Source organism: Panthera leo, chromosome C2, assembly GCF_018350215.1.
Source record: "Panthera leo isolate Ple1 chromosome C2, P.leo_Ple1_pat1.1, whole genome shotgun sequence".
NCBI classification, from domain to species: Eukaryota; Metazoa; Chordata; class Mammalia; order Carnivora; family Felidae; genus Panthera; species Panthera leo.
In genome coordinates this window covers 127,637,655-127,661,448 of record NC_056687.1, presented here as the reverse complement: position 1 = coordinate 127,661,448, position 23,794 = coordinate 127,637,655, and the positions used below count along the sequence as shown (strand labels likewise).

Sequence of the window (23,794 nt, the reverse complement as noted above, 5' to 3'; positions counted from 1 at the left end):
AGTGTTCGGGGGCGAAGCCCCGGATCAGAGAGGTTGCTGAGAATGGAAAGAGGTGTACAGATCAGTGCTGCAGAAGGTGCTGAAGAGAAAGAGTCCCTGTGGTGTGGCGAATGATCTGATGAGACTCGGGGGGGAACAGGGAATCGAAGCTAAATGCCTCTGAGGCTTCTCTCCTGGGCTCCAGGGAAGGGTGGCAGGAAAGTTTGGGCAGGAACCGTGTGCACAAGAGGAGACATGGAGAGATTTACATGGGCTGGACACATGGGATGGGATGTGAAAGGCTTCCTTAGAATGCTTGCTTGCTTTAACTAACCTTTTGTATCTGTGCAGAGCCCGGGCCGGTTGTGCCAGAATGTGGGCCCTTGAGGCTGGTTGGTGTCCTCAACAGTTCATATTCAACCACTTCACCCCAAACCCAGAGCCGGCAAAGCCTCTCTCTCCCCTGGTCCAAGGAAGCAGCTTGAGGCCGAGTCAGAGGCCAGAGGCGTAGGGATGAGATTACAGGGAGGCTGGCCTGAATTGGCAGCAGGAGGTATGGGTGTGGTGTGAAGCTGAGGGTTAGACGCTGTTGGTTCTGGGACCCTGTCTCAAAGACTGAGGATTGGGAGGGGAGCCACGGGGGCATCGTTCAGAAATTCTGTGACAACAGGCTGGCTTGCCCGGTGAGCACAGCACGTGGAGACAGGACACAGCCCTGAGGAAGGTCGGGGAAAAGAGCTACAAAGGACTCTGCAGGGAGGCCAGGCTGAGTCCTTGGCAGGCTGCTGTGATGGACGGAGCAGGGCCAGGATGGGAGCACCACAGGAGCCTGAGGTGGTGGCTGGGGGGTGTGAGCTCCAGGGGGTGCTCAGACTACTTGCTGAGTCCAGGTCTGGAGGGTAGCACGGGCCTCCCCGGAAAGACAGAGGGCCTCGCCGTGGTCAGAGGTGCCCAGCACATTCTGGTCCCTCCACACTCAGGATGTGGGAGTGGGGGCGACTGTGTGATACACAGACTATTCCTGCCAGTATGAACTCAGTCTTAGGGCAGGTGTGTGTGTGTGTGTGTGTGTGTGTGTGTGTGTGTGTGTGTGTGTAGGTGTAAGTACATGGGGTGGTGATCCCTGTGCTTTCATCAGCTAGGGGATGGGGAAGGAAGGAGGAAGTGCCAGCTGTGTGCCAGGCTCCAGTACCCCTGTCATTTTATTCACTGCTCACAACTCTCCCTGGGATTCCCCTTTCCTGCCATTCAGAAGCTGTAAATGCAGATTTACCTGCATGGTTATTTGATTAATTTCTGTTTTCCTACTTGCCTGCAAGCTCCCTGAGGGGTGGGATGTCTGTCTGTCCCCTGTTCTGTCTCTAACGCCTGAACAAAGCTCATTCTGCCTGCGGGAGTGGCTCAGACAGCCTTTGCTGAATGGATACCGGAGTCACTTCATACCACCCTGTTTCAGACCTCTTCCAACCATCCTGAGCCCTTGTGAAGGCTCAGGGAGGGAGTTGGGGCTGCAGTGAGCTGCCCCTCGACTCAGTGCATTGATATAATAACAGCTTGCTTCTTGCAACTACACCTGGTGTGGCTTCTAGCTTCAGCAGTTCTGTGGGCCCCGGAGGGCAGCCCAGGGCAATGACTGCATGGTTGTGCTGGCCTCCTCTGCTTGGAAGGTCCACAGACTCGCCTTATCGGATGCACACAAGGCACTGCTCCGAGACGGCCTGGAAGCCCCGATTCCATCTGTATATGTTGTCGTATATTGTTACCACCACGGAAGGACGTTGTAAATATTTTCAGCTGAATGTCTGATTAATGTCTCTCCAAAAAGAATGGCAGAGCTGTAAGGAGAGGGTTTATTTATCTCTCTTTCATCATGATGGGTATCTAATTCATCCCAAATGTCAATACATCCCGAGGTGCCAATCCAGACAGAGACGGGAGCCGCCTGCAGAGCCAGGCAGCAGCCGCCTCTTCCTCCTTGCAGGGGCTCTGACCTGGCCCTTCACCCGGACCTCTGGGCACTGGCCCCCACAGTTGGAGGGGGCACCCTGAGGGTTTCTGTATCGAAGCCACTTCAAGGAGATTGTTCCTTGGGAAACTGGGGTCTCTCTGCCAGGCTTCTCATGTGCCTGGGTTCTCAGGTTCTTGCCAGTCCAGCCAGCTCTTGCCAGAGGCCCCCTTCTGTCTCCCCTCATGGCCTCCCCTCTCCTCTTGCTCAGTCTTCCTCACCCTCTTGTATGTTTGGGGTGGCTCCCACTTGGTTCCCATCCACCTGTTTCTGCCGCTGCCCTTGTTGCCCCTGGGGAGTCACTCCATCATCTCTGTCCCAAGGGCCAGGTGGAGCTCTCCATCCTCCCCTCCCCACCACTGCTCACCACTGTCCAGGAGACTGCAGCATCTCCTTTTGCCTCCACGCAGTGTGAGTCTCTCATTCTCCCTGTTGGGATGGGCCCACTCATTCCCCATGTGCAGAAGAACCCCATTCATTCCCTTGAATTTCTGTCTCCTTCTCATGGCCTCGGCCAGAATAGGATGCCAAGTGTAATTTTTTGCTTCTTGTCCGTCCCTGGACTAGATCACGAGTCTTACCAGGGCACCCACCTCTCTGATTTGCTGCTGTATCCTCAACCTGTTCCTCCTTGGTCTTTATAATAATGCAAGGAAGAAGGTAGACAAGATATTATTAGATATTTAATATCGTTAAGTCTTACAGATCTCTTATAGGTGTCTTACAGATAGCACCTTTAGGGTTTTTGCCTAGCAAAGGAAACTGCAGCTTGGAGTGATTAAGTGGTAATAATAACAATAGCATATGATTTGCAGTGCTTTATCTCCCCCTACCTCCCCATTCCCCCCACCCCAGTCCTGTGTATTGGAAAACTCTAGCCCCATTCTGCAGATGAAGAAGGAAGGAGGGAGTGATGACTGAGTGAGGGATGTGGGGGAGAGGGAGGGAAAGAAAGAAAGAGAAAGGAGGGAGAGAATGGGACAGAGAGCGAGTCGTGGAGGTGGGATCCCGACTCAGTCCGCCTACAGCATCACCGCCTCTTCCCCTCTCCAGCATTCCTCCCTGCCGTGGGCAGTGAGGACATGCTCCCAGAGGGCAGAGGCCAGGCGGTGGGTGTGAGTTCCAGAGTTGCATCCCCTGTAGGCATCAGATCTGACAGCAACACATGCACCTCCAGCTGGTTGGTCCCCACGCCACTGTTTGAGAGCAGAAGTGATGGTAAATATTTAATTGTGCTTCCACCATAACTTTCTGCCAGAGCTCTCAATATGCTTTATAAATGCAAATGAGTGCTCTTTTCCTCTCCAGGGATATGTAAACCTCCTCAAATCACTTTTATTCAGCCCCCACCAGAATGTAATGCCATAATCAGGAGCGCTCTGTGCCAGAAAAGAAACTGCCCTTAATCATATCGAGTGGATGGTTTATGGTTTTGTGGTCTTCTGTCTCCACGGCGGGCAGGATGCAGGGAAATGGATTCCTCTTGCTGCAACTTCTGTCCAGTAGGGTGGATGGAAAACATTATTTAGAAATAGTTTCAATTATAGCCCTTGAGCAGGCGACTATGAATAAAATGAAGTCTTAGATTATATTAATGGGACTGACAGAACACACTAGTCCTTGGAAGCTTTAGGAATGAGGCTGATTCTTATTTTTGATTCTGGACTCGGTTTCCCTTGCTGCCTGCATCCTCTGCCTGTCCATCACTACTTCACCTCGATCCTGAAGTTAAGGCGGGGTGATGCATGATTCTGGCGGCTGTTGTGGCTTCTTGGGTTTATGAGCAAGGCCCCCACCCTTCCCCCAGGGCCACAGTAGAGCCCCTGGAAGCCCAGATCAGCCTGGTAGGGAGCACCCTGAGGTTTGAAGCTATAGCGTCAGGGTGGGAGGCTGTGTGGCCTTGCAGAAAGTACTGCACCTTTATGTGCCATGGTCTCCAACTCTGTCAAATGGGTTCACTGGCCCCTGTTCAGGGCCACCTGGTGGAGCCATTTAAATCATAGAGATGAATTTCTCCAGAGCCTCATGGAGTGTCTTCTGAGAAGTGTGTTATGTAAATTTGGTGTGTCATGATCATTATTAGTGCTGTGAAGTGGAGATGAGGGGGAGAGGGAGGGTTGGTCCTGGAAGGGACCGGCCTCCCCAGCTGTCAGAAGAATTGGAGGAAAAAACAAACTTAAGAAGTCTCTTCCAGTGCTTGCCTTCCTTCAGATATGCACAGTATGACTCTCAACGCAAACCCAAGCTCAGACAGGCGAGAAAATACAGCTTTATTTACTTTATCCCCTTGATTTGCTCTTTGAGCCCCATTCCCCTGGGGTGGCAGAAATGTAATTTAGGTTACACGTAGGCTGTATGGTGCCAAGTTGTGGAGGAAGCTGCCTCAATGCCTCTGTTAGCTCCTGTCCACACTGGCACCCATCGAGACACCCCACACCCCATGTGACCCTTGCCTATAGTCCATGCAGGTCACCACTGGGTCGTTCTGGGTCCCCTTCATTAGTCCTGATGGGACCTAAGGCTCCCTCTGCTCTGTCCATGCCATGTCAGCCTGGTGGGTCACTCACTGCTGCATCCCACACTGGAAAGAATGCTGCATGTCCAAGGCCCTGTCCCCTCCACAGACTCCTACCATCCCTTCTCTGGGATTGAATACCAGGAGACAAGAGCATAGGGAACCCGTTTTCTCAACCAACACTACCCCTCACTTATCACTTCGATTTTCATTCCTCCCACCTGCCCATAGGGGGATTGCTTCCCAAATCTTTGGCTTATGCCAGGAGTCCTTCTGTTTCTTGAGGGGCCCACCATTTTGTAACTGTACATTCTGCATTCATATCTCCCATCTCCTGCCTGAAGCAGTGAACACAGAATGGCTGTTCACATGGGGCATAGGAGCATTCAGGAAAAAAAGGAAACCGAGGAGGGGGAAGCCAAAACAGCTGATGTTTATTTCCCCCTCCTTGGTTGGTTGAGCACCTAATGCACTGGGCCTATTCCTCTGATACATGTCCTGGGAAATCCAGGTGGATGAGACACTTCCACCAGCCTAACCAGCACCATGGTGTGAATTTAAAAAGGTGCCCCTCTGCAACTACTGGACATCCACATGACAAAAACAATTGTACGTTTGATTCACCTTGCACCTTATGCAAAAATTAACTCCAAGTAGATCACATACCCAGGTAGGAGGAAAAAATCTTTGTGACCTTGGGTCAGGCAAAGATTTCTCAGTATGACACCCAACCATAAAATAAAACATTGATAAGCTGGATTTCATGAAAATTTACAACTTCTGCTTTTTGAAACACACTGTTAAAAGAAAGAACATACAAACTGCAGAGTAGGAGAAAATATTTACAAAGCATATATCTGATAGAGGACTTGCATCCAGAATATATAAAGAACTCTCCAAATTCAATAATAAGAAAGTAAAAAATCATAAAATATTGAACACACTTCACTAAATAAGATATGCCAATGGCAACTTGGCACGTGAAAGGATGTTTAGCGTCATTCATCATTAAGGAAATGAAAATTAAAACCACAATGAGCTACTGCTACATACTTATGAAAATGGCCCAAATTAGAAATGACCCACAATGGCAAGTTGGTGAGGATGTGGAGGAACTGGAATGCTCATACACTCTCATGTATAGCCCCAAACTGGAAACAACAGGTGAATGAGTAGGCAGACTCAGTGTGACCATACAGTAGAATATTACTCGGCAATAAAAAGGGATGGACTGCTGATGTACACAACATGATCAGTCTTTTTAAAAAAAGTTTTACTTATTTATTTTTGAGAGAGACAGAGCAGGGGAGGGGCAGAAAGAGGGAGGGAGACAGAAAATCCCATGCAGGCTCTACACTGTCAGTGCAGAGCCTGATGCGGTTCTCAAACTCACGGACCATGAGCTCATGACCTGACCCAAAATCAAGAGCCAGATGCTCAACCGACTGAGCACCGGGGACCCAGGTGTCCCCACAACATGATCAGTCTAAAATAGTTATGCTAAGTGAAAGAAGTCAGATTAAAAAATAGTATATGCTATATGATTCCATTTACATAAAATTGTAGAGAATGCCAGTTAATCTATAAAAAGGAAAATCAGTCATTGCCTAGGGACAGTGATAGGGTGGGGCAGGGACAAGGGAAGGAAGGTTTACAAAGGGACAAGGGCACTTCTGGAATTATAGATATGTTTATTATCTTGATTGTGGTGATGGTTCCCCGTGTAAATATATGTCAAAACTTATCAAATTGTATGCCTTAGCTACATGCCGTTTATTGTACGTCATTTCTACCTCAATAAAACTGCTGAAAAAACACCCAAAGAGGATTTTGGCTTTGCTGATCAGGAGCTTATGATCAGGCTTTTGGGAAGTAGTTTCCATTGAGAAGTATGGGCTGACAGCAGTCAATAATGGACTGACGAGCAAAAAAGAAAAAGGCACCTTGTTTTCAGGACACTTTACTGCTATCTGCCAGAAGACAGTTCTCATAAATAGTAAGTCTGTGGTCACTCTGTGCCTGATGATCTTGGTGTGTGCACTGGAGCTGCTACAGTGGCTCCCAGGAGCTCACAGCTGGAGCCACAGTGTCTCTTTCTCTTACTGGCCACAAGGATAGGTGAATAGGAAGCAGGCTGCAGGGACATGACAGGTGCATTTGTGTGAGCCCCTTGTAGAGTCTTGGAGAAGGGGGTGACGTGTATCTAGGTCCAGGGTCTAAGGGGCCTGCAGGGAGGCTGAGTCTTGGGAGGGTGGTTGGGGGCCAGGGGAATTTATGGGAAATTATCCAAGGGTGTCAACTTGGATGCCTGAAAGGGAGGCGGAGGAGAGTGGTGGGGAGAAATGGGTGCAGACAGACGAGGTTGGAGACGCAACCCAGTGGGGAGGAAGATGGCAGAAAGACATGGCTCAGGAAGGCCAAGAAGGAAGTAAATTGGCCACTGAGTTGGCATGGCCCTTGAAGAGCCTGTGGACAAGTACAGTGGGAAGAAGCCGTGTCTGGGGATAAAGTGGTGGGTGGACAAATGACTTCATCCCACACAGGGGGCTTTCAGTCTTTCAGGGAGAGACCAATGAATGTAGCATCAGGATACGTAAGCTGTGGCATCTGACAGACTTCCCTTCTCTGAGCCTTAGGCTTCACAGAGGGCCCAAGGCTCCTAATATAGACATTTACAGTTATAAGTAACCTTATGAACATAAGGGCCACTGCCTAGAAATCCTTCTGACTCATCAGATTTTCTCTTTTGACCCACAGAAACCTTAATGGACACCAGAACGGCTACCGCAGAGCTGGGCTGGACAGCCAATCCTGCGTCAGGGGTGAGTGTCAACCATCCATCCTTCAATCCTGCTGTGAAGTCTAGGGCCTATGGGATGGCTGGGGGAACAGAGCCTGCCTACAGCAGGACCTTTGTGGGGGGAATGTAGATGTGAGTGGCTGTGTCCTCTGCCCATCCACAAAGAGGCAGCACTGAAGATCTTTGGCCTGAGCTGCTCCCTGGTAAGATGATGTAGACCATCTCTGACACAGTCCTTCAGGAAGCTGGCTCCCAGGTGACTAGGGCTGTGCCTGTGTGGGAACAGGGGCAATGGCTGCCAAGAGCTGAGCACTCAGGCCAATGGCGCTGGGGTAGATCAGAGATCTGTGATGCCCACAGGGCTGCCAAGAGGCAAGGGCACGAGGAACTGGAAGTCAGAAGGGCTGAAGCTCTCTTTCACCTGGAGCTTGCCTTTGAGAGATGTTCTTGATTCATTTGTTCAGTGTTCATGTCCCTGGCCAGACCCTGTAGCCACAAGAATGGAAGAGCTCTGAGGACCTCGTGGTCTCCATGGGTGTGGGGACTGCCAAGTTCATAAACAGGCAGAAGTACATCTCTTCTTTGTGGCAGTGGAGTAATCAACAGGCAGGTGTGGCCCAGAACTTGGGATGAGGAACTTGGCAGGGACACAGGAGCCTTTGCAGAGAAGATGCATGCTAGTTGGGGTTTGCAGAGTGAGTAGGAGTTTGACAGGTTAGAGAGTCTGCAGAGATATTCCAAGTAAGGGAAATAATTGACCAGAGGCATGGGGCCATGAAAAGACATGAGACAGGAGAGTCTGTGTTTTTGGAACATGGCAGGGTGTGGACAGGGCTAAGATGGGGCTGGGGTGTGGGTTGGAACTGGGTCTGATGGCAGAGGACTATGCCTGCCATGCTGAGGAAGCATAATGGATTTTATCCTGTAGGTAGTAGACAGATCCTGGGCAGGAGAATAACATGTATTAGGCTCTTGCAGCTGTCTTCGGTGGGTGGGAAGAGTGGGATGAAAATGGGATACTTAGAGGGCAGTTGGAGCAAAGCAAAGGAAGAAGCATTGGCAGCCCTGGCAATGGATGGACTGCAGGAGGATGGAGCGGGAGATGGAGGAGGGGAGATGACATTCAGGAGCCTGGCACGAGTGACTGATCACCAAAGGAGAGGGGCCGGGGAAGGAGTGGGCTCTTCATCCCATCAGGGAGCCAAGTCAGCTGGGGTGGGGCTGCCCACGCCTCCTGTCTCCTTCCCTGCCTTTGGTGGCCTCTACCCCAGGGCCCCTTTACACCCTGTGGTGCGTATCATGACCAGGCCTTTCACCCACTTTTACTGTAGGGTCAGTGCGAAATGGCCACTCAGGTCCCAGCAGGCTGTGCATCCTCCCCGGCTCTCACTGTCCCCACTCTATCCCAGCATTTGGAGAAACACACCCCCCGGGAGCAAGCATCCTGCCTTGGAGCAGGAAGGCAGGGATTACCACGGGTTGGCGTTTTCCAAAGCAGGGCCCAGAGCAGGGGCCAGTCCTGCCCACGCAGACCAAGTCCCAGTCCTGCTGGGAGCACGGTGGGCAACTAGGGAAACTCCCCTACTTCTACAAGGGACTTTATACAAAGCCTGTGAGGCAGCACCTCTTCATGTTGCTGGATATTAAGAACCTGCCACTCTTTTACAAATTACGTTATTGTTTGAAGGCCTGTGCTTTCACAAAGTATCAACATGATTTATGGCGAATTTTCCCTGTGATTTTTGTACACCTGTGTTCTTTAAACTTCTGCTCTCCTTTCCCAAGGAAGATTGTCCTTTAGGAAAATACTCAAAGTCAAGTGATGCCCTTTAGAGACAGCAGCTGCCGGGCTGCTCTGTGCTTGCCTTCCCACTGGTTAGCAGCCAAGGTTCAGCTGCCTTCCTCCACACCCTTACAGCCAGGTAGCTCTGCTTTAGGTGCCCTGAGCAGCCTCAGAGCCTGCCTGGTTTATAGTGAGTGGCTGGAGGGTCAGGCTCACCCTAGCCTGGGTCGAGAGGGAAGAGCAAGGACCACGCTTCCATCCCAAACCTCTCCTCCTCCCCCTCTGTTATCATCCTGGATAGTTGCCCCTGATTCTGTGAATACCCCAGTGGCTCCCAAGTGTGTGTCCCTAGCCCATCCTCCATTGGATGCTCATGGGCATGCCAGTCTAAGCCTGGCCCAAGCAGAATTCAACCCCCTCCACCTCCCTCACCAAACATGAGGTCTCCATTTTAGCACATTGTAAAGACCAAACACTGGAGTGATTCTTTGTCATTTCCAGGCCCATCTACACGAGCACCTTTGCTGTCCCCCTGACTGTACTGGGTCCCCATCACAGGTCCACTCAGGGCCAGGGAGCTTTCCTCAATAACACTTTTCATAGTTGCAGATTTTGCATCTTTATGTGTCAGTGTTGGATTAGTTTTTATCCCCCCTAATTCTAGCTCCTCTTTGGCCATACTGTCACCTCAAAGGTAGCTGGGATTCTCCCTATTTGCTCACCGTTGGAAACTGGCACTGCCTGACTCAGCTACTTGCTGAAAGTTTCTGACCTGGGCAAGTGGGTGGATGATATGGTGCCATTCTTGGGATGGGGGACACAGGAGGAGCAGCGAGCTTGGGTGGGAAGAGGCAGAGTTCAGCATTGGACCTGTTGAGTTTGCAAGGCACCCATGGGGACGGGCTCTGCCAGAATTTGACTCATAGGCAGTGGAATCAGAAGGCAGGCAGCCTCACTGGGAAGGGAGCTTGACAAGAATGTGTCAAGGAGTAAGAGGAGACAGAAGTGGCAAATGGTGCGGGGGGCTGGATGGGCTTAGTTACAAGGACCCTGTTGGTGACCCGTGTGGAAGGTTTCACAGGGGACAGGCATAGAAGCCAGAAAGCAAGGGTTGAAGGTCAGTGGGAAGTGAGACAATGGAGACAACACTTTGTGAAGAGGCAGGAAGACCAAACATGGGGACAGAGGGAATGGGGCTGTGGGCACATTGGCTCTTCACGGGAAGAGACTCCTGTAGAAATGGAAGTACAGAGATAAGGTGGCTACAGAGAGATGTGGGCACTCAGATTTTGTGACAGAAGCCGTGAAAAGGAAAATTATTTCAATGTTCTATCTTCTCACTGAGGTTGGAGTCCAGGTTCAGGCCTCGAGGATGGGGCGGTCTTGGGCAGCAAGTTTTAGGGGGGCAGAGCAGGTCTGAAGGCACTGCTGGTGTTGGAGATGTGGAGAGAGACTGGGTGTGTATAGAAGGAATGTGGCCTAGCTGTGGCCACAAGCCATGTGTCTGTGGTGCCCTGATCTGCAGGCCCCCTTCAGTGATCTGACCACATAGGAGGACGTGTCCTGGTAGATCGTCCTGAGGTGTGGGTGTGCAAGAACAGTAGGCCTGGAAGGGTAAGGGGCTGAGGACATTGGTGAAAGGAGGTTGGCATCTTGTATCAAGGCATCTACTCAGCAGGAAGAAATGTGACACCAGGAGGGATTGACCACTGTGACAAAGTGCAGGGGCCCAGATGGAGGTCTCAGTAAGACTGGAGGAGGACCACAGGCTACAGCCTTGAGGCAGGGCTTGGATTTAGGATATGCAGAGTACTTCTGGGTGGTAAAGAGGTCCAGGGAACGGGATTGAGGTCAAGTATTTGAGAAGACAGGGGGCTGGGTGGGTGACCACATCTTCCTGGGACCCACTGAGGATGAGACACTCCCCACCCCCGCCCCCAAAAGGGGGAAGAGGCCTCAGATCCTCTCTGCAGTCGTGATACTATGCATGCATGCCTAAAATGGAAAAGGGTGGACTGGCATTGTTCCGGTAGCCTGGGGGTCCCCAGCGAACTGAGTTTGTCTTGACCAGAAGAAGCCTAATTCTGCCAGGGGGCCCAACTGGCATTCCAGTGAACCCTACCCACAGTGCACAGCCTGTGAGGTGGCTCCCCAGAGAGAGGCCATGGGACTCTTCCTTTTATGGGGCTCCCTGGATGTCTTCACAGCTGTGCTTGAGAACCACCAGTTGTGGGAAGGCGTTGGACTGCCCACCCACACACAGCCCACAAATTGTTTTCAGTTCTATTGCTGGAAAGTGGATCATAATATTCCATGTCAAACACAGAAAGTATTTGTGCCCAAATGAAAACTGTTGCTTTATGATCTAATTGTAGCTTTAATTCAAAGCCTTTAGATTTAACCTGAATAGAGGCCACCTGGTGAGTAGAGGGAGAACGTGACATTTATCCAGTAACAAATGCCAGGGAGGAGCTTAGCTGCCCACCAAAGGGCATCCCAGGGACCCTCACTGGTGACACGTGTGACCTTGGGCTGGCTTCATAGATCTCTCCCAAACCCTTGCTTCCAGCCCTGCTACAAAATGTTCCCTGACCTTCACATTTCAGGGCCTCTGGGCAGTGGGGGTGTTCAGGGAGGCCTCATGGTAGACACTCAGTAAGTGGTGGTCTTTATGGCTACCCCTCTCACCAATCTACCCCCCCCCCCATTTCTGGATGCTTCCTGGCCCTCCCTACTCTTTTCCTTCCCCCCTCCCTTCCTGCATCACTCCCTGCCCCTCAGGTATCAGCTCTGTACTCACCCCCTAGGGGAGCCCTCCTGGATCCTTCTCTCCACCAGGGCTCACTAGGTGCTCTCTTCTTGAAGCCCAGACGGCTTGGTGCAGACTTCTGACACACTGTCCATCGCTCTGTGAGCTAACCAGATATTGGTGTGGTCTCCCCCGCTGGCCAGAGGATGAAACAGCCTTATCTCTGTATTCCTGGTGCCCAGCACCAGCCCGGCAGGAGACAGGCCCCAATAAATGTTTGTTGACCAAATAAACGAGGAAGGTCCAGAGCATTCCTGATACTTCTTGCATCTCCAACCCAGGGTTCTGAACATAAGAGATGTTCAATTTTGGTTTATTGTAGCCCAATGAAATACTTGTTTTAGGCCCCTCAATACCCAATTGGTTGTCAATATCTTTTCAAAGAGCTTACTTAGTGATGCAGATGGTGCCACCTGTCCTGAAATAAGCCTGACAAAGGAGACCTGGACACCCAGGGGAAGGTGCCACTTGCTTTCAGGTGCTGCCTATGATGGGTTAGAAAAACAAGCCTAGGTCCCTCTGATAGTGAGGCTTATTCCATTCACTTATTGGAAATCCAGCCCCAGAGCTCTTTCACTTTCCATGAGTTTTGCCAGGGCTCACTGGCTCTGTGCACCTGGGCTGCCCATGGGCTCTGTGTGTGTAGGTTTCTGTGTCTGTGGGCCATGTGGCCTAAGTGTAAACATCTACCTCAGTTATCTGCAAAGAGTGCTCCCTGGGCTTCCAGATTCCAGCTGCATCTGCACTGCCCTTGGGAACCACCTTCCTGGCCTGCTACAAAGTCTGTTCACTACTTCAGTATTGGTAAATCCTTATCATGGGAAGGGGAATTTGATGGTGGCAAGATAGAAAAGGACTCCAGAGCCAAGCCTATGGGCCTTGAGGATGAGCAAGCTGGGTGTGTGTGTGCCTGTGCTCTGTGCATGTGTGTAAATGTATATATGTGTGTATATGTTCATATGTGTATGTATGTGTGTCTGTGGAAGTATACATGTGTGTGTATATATGTATATATATATACATATGGGCATCTGTGTATATATGTTGTTTGTGTGTATATATATGTGCATCTGTATATATGTGTGTGTGTATGTGTCTATATGTGTATGTATGTGTATATGTGTGAATATTCATGTCTCTGTGTATGTATGTGTCCATATATATGTCTGTATATGTATATGTGTATATATATGGTCACCTGTATATGTGTCTATGTGGTCATCTGTGCATATATGTGAGGGTATATTTGCATATATATGTGCGTATGTATATATGTATGTTGGGGGGGGAGTTAAATGAGTTTATTTCATTTCATGCCCCTGTGGGCAGTTCCTAGAGTTCTGGAAATATCTTAAATGATGGGAGGGTTATTGGACTTAGTGGCAGAGCTTCCAGAGGAGGCCCCTGTGAAGGGAATAACACTCATTTGAATGCGTGTGTCTGGTAAACTGATTCATTAGCTCCCAACACCAGATGCACGTCCATGAGAACAGACACACGAGGGCCTCACCGCCACTACTTAGTGTCCACATATGGACCTTCCTGGACACTTGGCAGTCCCTGGCTGCCTCCCTGCTTGCTGTCAGTCAGTCCTCCAGGCACCCCTGCCAGCTGCCCTTATCATGGGAATAAGGAAAGCATGGTCAGGAGAGAAATTTGCTCTTATAACACCCCATTTATTCCAAGGCCATGCAAAATCAATTGAAATTTGTCTGATGGATGAGAAGTTATAGAGGAGCCCTGAAGGCTCCAGGCCTTGGCATCAAATAAACTGGCTCCCATTCAGCTCTGCAGCTCCCTGGCTGTGTGATGTTGGTCTGGGCATTAAGACTCTTTCAGCCCCAGTTTCCCCCTCTCCTCAGTGGGGCAAGGTTGGCACCTCCTCATACATGAAACACTTCAGTAGGACATTTTCCTCTGTAAACACTCAAGAAACATTAGCATAGTACTAGCCCTTTGGAGGGCTGGATTTTCTCTTTTCTTTATTTGATGACTCAATCATGTTAATGAAGACAGAAAAGCCTGAGCTAAATTAGGCAAATCCAAGAGAAATTTAGCTCTGGGCAAAATGATTTTGTGAATGGAGCTTTCTGGTATTTGAATTTCAGGCCTTGCTGGGGGACAGGCCAGCAAAGGGGCTTGGGGTTGGTCATCCTTTCTCAGACTGGTACCACCACCTGGGACTTGGGAGCCTTTGGCCTGATTTGGCTTGATTGCCGGAAGCCACACTTTTGTATCAGTCCGGGTTCTCTGGTGGCCAGTGACAGAAGAGCTCAACTCAGTCTTTTTTTGTTTGTTTGTTTTAATGTTTATTTAATATTTGAGAGAGAGAGAGAGACAGAGAAACAGAGCTTGAGTGGGGGAGGGGCAGAGAGAGATGGAGACAGAATCTGAAGCAGGCTTCAGGCGCCAAGCTGTCAGCACAGAGCCCGATGCGGGGCTTGAACTCATGAACTGCAAGATCATGACGTGAGCTGAAGTCGGACACTTAACCACTGAGCCACTGGGGTGCCCCAAGCCCAACTCAGTCTTAAAGAAAGTGCCCTGGCTCATGTAACTGAATGGTATAGGGGCCGATGTGGCTTCATGTGTGGGCTGCTCCAGAGTCTAAGGATCTCTCTCTCTCCCTCTCTCTCCCTCCCTCTCTCTCTCTCCCTCCCCACACACCCCTGCCCATTCTCTTTTTTTCCCCATCTACTTTTTTCTCTCTCTACTCTCATGGTGCTGGTTCCCTACTGGGCCTCCTCTTGGTCCTAAGAAGTCCAGCTTCTACAACCTTGTTCATTCATATCCCCTGGGAAGAACATGCCCCTCTTGGTGGTTGCCCCAGAAGAAGCCCTGGAATTAGCTCTGAATGGGCCTGAGCAGCTTGCCTGGAATCCCATGCCTGCCTCAACTAGTTCTGCAGCCAGCAAAAGCCTAGTGCCCACTGGTCCTCCCAAATTCTGGGTCTGTCTCTGTGTTGTGCTGAGCATACCTGAACCTGGGGATAAAGGGCGAGAGGGAGTAATTCCCCAGAAAGAATTGGGATATAGGTACCAGAAGGATGAATAGATGCTAGGTAGGGAAAAATTAAATCTCATAGTGTATCACAGGCTCAGAGTGCATTATAGTCATGCACACATGATTCCTCAACAGCCCCATTTTACAGATGAGGAAACTAAGGCACAGAATCAGCTGTGAAATTACTCCCAGTCACATGGGTAGAAAGTGCCAGTGCTGATATCTCATCTCCTGCAGGCTGCTCTCCTGCTGACAACCATGGGGTACTGTCTTTCCCAATGAAATGCTGCCCACCTTGGTCTCTTCAGAGGGTGGCTCCAGAAGGAACTTCCAGGTCATGCTGCGGTGGGTTCCTCAAACTCAGACTGAGTACATGAAAGGTTTTCTCTTACAGTATGAGAGATGAGTGGTGTCCTTTCCCTGAGCTGTTAACAGGAATGAATATTGCTTTCTCCAAGGAGAGAGGCCCTGCCTCCCAGGGAGGAGGCCTCTGACCTCCCTGCTCCCTCCCCCCTTTCCTCCCCTCCCCCCACCCCCTCAGGTAAACCACTGAGATAAGTCAGAGCTCCCCACCCTGGGCCTCCCACCCACTCTTTATCTTTTTCTCTCGCTACCAAAAGGCCTGTAATTAGGAAACATTAGCAGGCTCCAAACAGCTTTCATACCTGAAACATCCTCTGTAATTGCACTCAGCAGTGCTCTTCCCTGGCTATTAATGTCACTTTTATGAAGCAATGAGGAACAAAACACCCCGAGGCACTTAAAACATTTTTTTATATAATATGCGTCTTTTAGGAATGGAAGTTTAAAATCACCTGCCTGACAGAGACAGTGATAGACAAAGGCCCTGGAGCTGTGGAGGTGGGGCCCTGGAGAGAGGAAGGTAGTCCATGAGGTGCTGGGGTGCCCGGGGCTACTCTGGGAAGAGTGTGACAGCTAGGGGCCCGGGGGCTGAGGACAGCAGGTACCCAGGGCAGGGGAGAGGTGGACCAGAGGGAGCAGCAAGGGCACCATTCTGCCCTGCTTCATCGTCTGTGATTGCGCTCTCGTGCGGCTTTTATATGAGAGCTTCGTGGGCATGTGTGGGCCTTTAACAGACAGGTGAAGAGAATGTTACAGATGACCAGTGTTGTTGAGTAGAATGGTAATTAGTATATTGGTTGCAGAAAGAAATTGGGTCTGACTGTGTATACGTGGGGCGGGGGTGAGGTAGGGGCGGAGCAGGGAGAGAGATTGAGGGAGAGATGCTTCTTTAGCTTGCTGGATTAAAGAACTTTGGGGGTTTGTGACGGGTCACCAAAACCTGTCTGGCAGTATCTTGTTGTTCTTGGAAGGAGCTCACAGGCTCATTCTGCAGCGGAGCAGGAGATATGTCTGTCTGCAGACTCTGAGAGGGAGCCCCAGAGGTCACCAAGCCCCCCTTCCCCTTCTTGGAGGCGGGCTTAACCTTCATTTGCTGGCACAGACAGGTGTTTTTCCTCTTTCCTAAAACCTTCCCCAGAAAGGCAGTCACCTCCACCACATCCCTTGTTCTAACGCTCAAAGTTTTCTGCCACTGATAGGTGAGCCTGAGGACCAACTGCCTGATGGCTGCTCTCCTCACATTGAAGGCAGGAGTCGCTCTCAGGGCTATGGAAGGAGACGGGCACCAGGACAGAGCTAGGTGGGTCAGCAGGGGCTCCTTGCCTGAATTCACAGCTCCATCACACTGGCTGCCTTGGTGAAGAAAAGAAATTGGGGAAGACAAAGCTTTAGAAGGAAGGTGAGACAGAGCTTCGAGTCCTAGCAAAGATGAGTGAGAGGCAAATGGAAGAAGAAGGGAGGGTCAGGATGGGCAGACACAGATGTGGACCCTGAGTCTAGGTCTGCAGGGACCAGCCTGGCCTCTGTGGAAACCGAGCAGCCCTCTGATGATACCTTTGACTTTACCTCCCCTTACGCCCAAAAGCATTGGAATAATTTGGCCCCAACCCCAGTGTATAATAGTCTCCCCTTATCCACAGTTTCACTTCCGTGGTTTGAGTTACTCACAGTCAGCTGTGGTCTGGAAGCAGGTGATCCTCCTTCTGATGTATCGTTAGAAGGTCAGTAGCGGCCTAGCGCTCCGTCACAGTGCCTGTGTCATTCCCCTCACTCCGTCTCATCACGTAGACATTTTATCATCTCCCATCATCACAAGGAGGGTGAGCTCAGTACAGTAAGCTGTGTCGAGAGAGAGAAACCACATTCACGTAAGTAAGTTTTATTACAGTAGATTATTATAATCTATTTTATTATCAGTTCTTTTTGTGCTAACAACATTTATACATTTATAATTTAAAATTTATATTTAATTTATAAACTAAACCTTGTCCTTGGAATGTTTGCTTAGGAGAGGACCATATAGGGTTCGGTACTATTCGCAGTTTCAGGCCCCCACTGGGAGTGCTGGAACATGTCCCCCGTGGATAAGGGGGACGACTGTACTTTTGGGAGTATAAAGGAGCAGGCCCAGCATTTGGAATCAGTTGTCCTGGGCTATTTCCATTTTCCTTGAAGTTCTTTAACTTCTCTGAGCCCATTTTCTGCCTCATCACCTGGGTAATGTGACATTTTATTTATACAGTGGATGGCAGGATTAAATAGTGTTTACCTTCTTTGTAAACTCTGAAGCTCGGTCAGTAGCACTTGCCCTGACTAGTACTAGTAGTTGCAGTGACTCTTGTTTGAGGACTTAACTTGCATAGAATTAACCGACGACGGGGGTGGGGGGTGCTGAGATGCGAGATCAGCATTCTAGCTTTTCTGTTTGGCTCTGGCATGAATGCCATCGGAGGGTGAACCTCGCTGTTAATAACCATGCTATTGTTAGTAATAGCGATAACCACCGCTACTGCTAGTCACCCATCATTAAGTACCAGCTGCATACCAGGCACTGAAATTACTTGTATGACCTCAATGGATTTTCACCAGGACCCTGCAAGCCAGGTGGTATTTCTCCCATTTTACAGAGCAGACATTGAGGCTGAAGGCAATTACCCAGAATCATAGGACTGCTTAGAGGTTTCACTGAGGCTGACCCCAGGCCAATCTGGACACAAAGCTTACTCTTCTTTTTTTTTTTTTTTAATGTTTATTTATTTTATTTATTTATTTTGAGAGAGAGAGAATCCCAAGGAGGCTCCACGCTGTCAGCAGGGAGCCCAACATGGGGGCTCAGTCTCGGGAACTGTGAGATCATGACCTAAGCCGACATCAAGGGTCAGATGTTCAACCGACTGAGCCACCAGGCACCCCCCACAAAGCTTAGCTTACTCTTGTACCTCTGTTCCTGAAGATGTGTTAGGAAGGGATCTCAGAGTCATATGTCATTGAGAAACTGGAGAACAGGGGTGAGGTAAAAGTTTCCTTGTTTTCTACAAAGGGAAAAGGTAGATTTGAAACCCATGTGCTAGTGAGTAGTGCACATTTTAAGCACCCCATGAATTTATTTTTAAGTGTTTATTTATTTTTGAGAGAGAGATCACCAGCGGGGGAGGTGCAGAAAGAAAGTGGGATAGGGGATCCAAAGTGGGCTCTGCGCTGACGGCAGAGAGCCAGATGTGGGGCTCCGACTCAGGAACCGTGAGATCATGACCTGAGCTGAAGTCGGATGCTCAACCAACTGAGCCACCCAGGTCTCCCCCTGCTGTGAATTGTTTTTTAAAGCAAGCTGTATGGGAAGAGGTGGAACAGACGCTTTGTGACATATGGGGCTCAGGGTCCAGGAGGACTTGGAGGAGGACCAGGTAAGGGCTGGCTGGGATCCAGAGGAGGGCACAGGTCGTCCCTGGGGATGGCTGGCTCTAGGCAAAGATGGAGGAGCCTGGGGGTCAGCTTCCACCCCCAGGCCTTGGCAAATATTCAGGAAGTGAGGACTCTAGGAAGGGAGACACGTGAGGGGATGGGCTCTAGTGAGTTGCTTTGTCCCATCCAGTGGCCTCTTGTCACTTCTGTAGAAGCAGCGCCCGCTCCACTTGAGATGCTGTTCTGCCGCTCTCATGGCAGGGAGTTCTAGTCATGGCACATCCTCACCTCCGTGGACACACTGTCCCACTCACCACTCTGGTGGGGACAGGCATGCCCGACATTTCCCAGTGCCACAAAGGACAACCAACATGAAAGATGTTGGAGTTAAGATTTAAACTTATCCTGCCGATGGAGAGCTCTGCTGTCAAACTGACATGGTTGATGGTAATGGGCTTCATTTGCATTTATATGTGAACAGCTCATTATGCAGCCAACAAGCCCCAGGGTGACCCAGGTGGGCAGTGCCTCAGGTGGTGGGGACTTGCATGTGGCTGGTCACATTTTTGTGGGGACTGACCATAGGATGCAGAAGCAGGAGAGGCCAGACTGAGCTGGTGGTATTTGGAGCAATCCAGGTGCAAGTCACAGGTGATGGTGGCCCCATTGTGTGCTGTGCTGGCCTGAGTACATCTGCCATCATGGGCTCATTCTGGGAGCTGAGTTTTAAAAAAAATATTGGAAAGTCTGGAGCATGCCTAGTAGAGGGTGACCAGAATGTTCGTGGACCTGGGAAACATCAGTCCAAAGACAGTCTGTAGCAAAGTCTGCGAGGCAAAGGAGTAAGATCGAAGTCCTCCCCGGGCTTCCCAGAACCACACTCTAGCAGCTGCAGTCCCAGGAAAAAAAGTCCCCTGAAGTGGGTCCTACATAGTGACCACATTCTCACAATTGGGAGGGAGTAGGCAAGATAGAGGACAGTGTGTTCTCTTTCCAGGCTCGATTTGAGTTTATAGCACCCTGAGAATGGGAATTCTCCCCCACCCTGAGAATGGAACAAAGCCAAGAACTTTAGGAAGGCCAGCCTCTTCCTCCCCCCATGGCTTGCTCTCTTGTTTCCGGGGTGGCTCCAGCTGGCCACAGCCAGCCTGGCCCTCATGCAGTCAAAACTCTGTGCACTCATGCACTGAGGAACCCATTCCCCCAGGCTCTAACCCAGTGCTCCAGCCCAGCCCCAGCCCGGCCCCCTCTGTGCGTTCTGAGCAGAGATGGCTCCAAGCTGCTGGGAAAAGTCATCAGTTTCTCCTGGTGATAACTCTGCTCCTCGGCGGTGGAACCCAGATCTGGGCAGAGCAGGATTAGGCAGCTGGGGCCTGGGGCCCTGCAGCTCCCGCCCCTGCCTTGTTCGACAAGGCCTTGTTGGACAGCAGCGAGGACCACATTCAATCGACAGCTTAAGATAATCACATGTGTGAGGCACTGGGATAATGACAGCTGAATACCCTGCCATGGTTGCCATAGTGACCAGCCAAGCACTGGTTCCCTCCTTTTTTTTTTTTTTCTTTCTTGTTTTCTGGGCCTCCTTGTTATAGGGCTGGCTGGTGGGGTGGGGGCTGAGTTTGGGAAATGGGAAAGAGGAGGAAAGGGGGAGGGGAGCCCCAAGAGGGGCAGCCCATTATACTCTCTTTAAATACCCCAGCTGGAGGTGTTTTAAATCCCAACAGAGACAGAGAGAAACAGTGTCTTAATCCCTAGCTCCCTGTGAATTATTGAAAGGGATCTTGTCAGAAGGATGAATTTGTCACTGTTGCAGTGTCAACAGCAGCAGCAGCAGCTGTCATAATGGCTGAGGACCCCACTCCAGGCAGAGCCTGGTACGAAATGCTGCTGCCTGGTGGAAGTTCCAGTGGCCTGGGGGCTGTGGACAAGGAGCCCCCTCCGGAGGCACAATCCTGCAGTGTTTCTCCCAGCAAGCTGACGGAGACCTGGGTGTGAAGTGTGCCAGGATGCAAAGAGATGCATGCCATCTGGACCTTGGGCCCAGTCAGCCTCGCTCTCTGTTGGTGTGATCTCTGAGCAGTGAGAGGCGTCACCCTGGCTGGGAAGGTGCAAAGCCGACCGGTGCTCATGAGACAATTGGTGTGTGGGCATACCCAAGGGAGGGCACACAGGCCCTACCCGGGCCACAGCCAGCACTCCCAGCCACACACGGGCACATATATACACATATGCATGTGTGCACGTGCCAAAGATGATGCACAGGTGCAAAAAACCAGACAGCCAGGAAAGAGTCCTAGATAGTACACACCATGGAAGAAAAGCCAGGACTTTTAAGGAAAAATAACAGAACTGTGCTCAGGGAGAGACTAAGCATGTGTCTCTGGAGGGCTGATATCCATAATAACTGACTTACAGGGGTCTCTTATTCAGATTTAAGTACTTTATGTGAATTGTCATATTTAATCCTCACATTGAATCCTCATGAGGTAGGTACCCCTGTGTCCCTGTGATAGAGGAACAGCCGGGGCTAAGAGAGGGGTGAAGACTTGCCTGTGGTCACACACATGGGCTTAGCTGACTCCAGAGTCTGTGCAATTGAACTCTTGTGCTAAACCAGGGGTCACCGTGACTTCTGGGGTCCAGTGTTAGGCACGGTGATGGCAGTGCTTCTTAATTCCAACCCTTTTTTGGTAAGCACAGAACTATGCTTCCCAGGGACACGATGTGTTCCACTAAGGCTGTTTCTCCTGCTTGCAGCTGAAGACAATATTTCTTGCATTTCCCGACCTAAGGTTTTAAATGGATTTTGTAGAGACTCTTAGAGCCTGCATTGGAAACAATGAGTGTGTTTTCCATATTCTAATTATTTCCGTACCTAACTGGGTCCCTCACCCCCCTTCCAGTGCTCTTCTGCATGGCAGAGAGTAAGTAAATCCTTGAGGGAATGCATGGATTTGTACCACTGCAGTATGAAAGCCTTTCCAGGCAGTCCCTGTCTCAGGTAGCCTGTCCAGTTCTTTGGCACATCACGTGGAGCCATGGTAATGAGTGGAGGGTCATTCCTGTCCGCCCAGCCCGGCACATCTGGGAGGTAAATTAAGCCTATTGGGAGGTAAGCTGGTGCTCGCAGCCCTCAGGGGGGCCATTGAGTAAGTGGCTGCCTTGGTTGGTTGGTGCACTAAATGGTAGATCCCTCAGGGCTTGTAGGAATTTATGCCCCATGGACCACATTTTACATTTTAATTAGGCCTCTAGCTTGTCTAATATCCCAGCTCTTTCAGGCCTAGTCTACTGTCTGTACAGGGGCCGCATCCTTGGCATCCAGGCTGCTGGGGTGGCAGCTGTGGCCCAGCGCAGTCTGCTGCCCTGAAGAACCGGTGGCCTCCTGTGGGCTCTGTGAAGTTGTGTACTGTTCGGGTCTCAGTGGGCTTCTTGTTCAGAGAGGCAGCCATCTCTAACTGGGGTCTGAAAGTGGGTCTTTGGGCTTCCTCTGATTGGGCAGTGACAGGCAAGTTCCATATGGCTCCATGTTGGCAGCGACTGTTTGCAAAATAACAAGTTCTCTCAAACAGCAGTGTGTGCCCCAATACAGACTGCTGAATGGGACCAAAGCCTATGTGCAATGTCAGATTTCATCTCCTTGTAGTTTGAGCTGGTAGCTGATCATGCTTCAGGGATTGCCTAGTTGAGAGAAGGGAATCCATACTTAAACCTGCCCAGAGGATTCCAGGAGGGGCAAGAAAGGGGGGTGCTGACTGTATGGAGAGGCAGGTTTTGGCTCTTTAGTCCTGGCATTCTGCTGACCAAAGACAGGATTATTTATCCAAGATGGAGGAGACAATTTCCACACCCTCATGCATCAGTCGGAGGTGGATCCTGAGATTAACATTAACAGTGGTGATGCTGCTGATGGTAGTAGAAATGATAATTGGTACTTAGTGAATGGAGGGTATTTGCAGGCATAGCGCAAAATGAGTTTCTTACATGATCTTTCAGTCCTCATGGCACCCACCAAGGTAAATAGTCTTTGCATATGAGGACACTAAAGCTCAGAAAGTCATCCATGGTCACAGAGCTGTAACTGGCAGGGGTGGGGCCCCTTTGTCCTCTGGCAACCTCTCCTGCCTCATCTCCTCCCTTTTCCCCTTGCCCTGTGCAGTTTGGCAGCCACCCTGGCTTCCAGGCTTTCCTGGCAATGTGCTAGGCACACTCCTGCTCTGGAGAGTTCATTCTTCTTCTCTGAGTCTGGAATGCCCCTCCCTCGTGTGCCCTCCAGGCTGGTGGCTCCTGTGTCATTTAGATCTCTGTTAAAAGGCAACGTTCCACGATGACCCCACTACCAGCTGTCACTCTGTCCCCTTACCTGTTTCTCAAGAGTGTTTGACACTGTCTGACTTTATATTATTTATTTGTTTGCTTGTTCATCCTCTGGTTCGCTCTATTAGAGCCCACGGGGGTGGGGACTTTGTCTCTGGTTCACTGCTGGGTCACCAAAACATAGAACACTGCTTGGGAATGTGGTAGATGCTCAATTCTTTATTTAAAAAGTGAGTTAAATGAGCTGGGCTTCATACAATCAGAATGGCTGGGGTCTTATTAGGCTAATAGAGGCCAAAAAGCCCCCTTTGATTATGTCTTCCTCCTAAAGAGCAGTATCCAGAGCAAGTGTCCTTCCTGGCCAGACTGGAGGGAAATGGCTTATTTGGGGGCAGTTCTGGATGCAGCACTGTGGCATTGGGTGGGCATTCAGGAAGGGCAGGGTCTACCCAGGAATGTCGCTGCAGTCCAGGGAGTGGCCAGCTATCACAAATCTTTCCAGAACTCCATGCTTGGAACTAGTCAGAGGCATAAAGTGGAATCAGCTCACTTCTCTAAAGTTCGTTTTATAGTGGCTCTTCATTTTTGAACAAGAAATATTTCTTAGCTTGTTCATTCATCTGACTCATCAGATTTGGCTCCAAATGACTTTTGCCTGTTTCTAAAATCCAGATCCACTCTTGGAGGGTAACGAATGTGTTAGAGTTTCTGATGGTTGTTCTAGAAGGCAGTGTGGATGGACAGATAGATAGAATTCATGGCAGTGGTTTTGTTTTACACACACACACACACACACACGCAGAGCCAGACTGCAGATA

At 50.2% G+C, this 23,794-nt stretch overlaps 1 protein-coding gene across 3 annotated transcripts in view; it reads left to right on the top strand.

Annotated features, from left to right (window-relative positions):
* Window positions 1-23,794, top strand: part of EPHB1 (EPH receptor B1) — a 323,054-nt gene that overhangs the window by 19,995 nt on the left and 279,265 nt on the right. For all 3 annotated transcript variants that reach the window (XM_042955106.1, XM_042955108.1, XM_042955107.1), the window contains exon 2: window positions 7,257-7,321. In XM_042955106.1, the coding sequence (XP_042811040.1) occupies window positions 7,257-7,321 (65 nt within the window). The remainder of the gene's footprint in view (window positions 1-7,256; window positions 7,322-23,794) is intronic.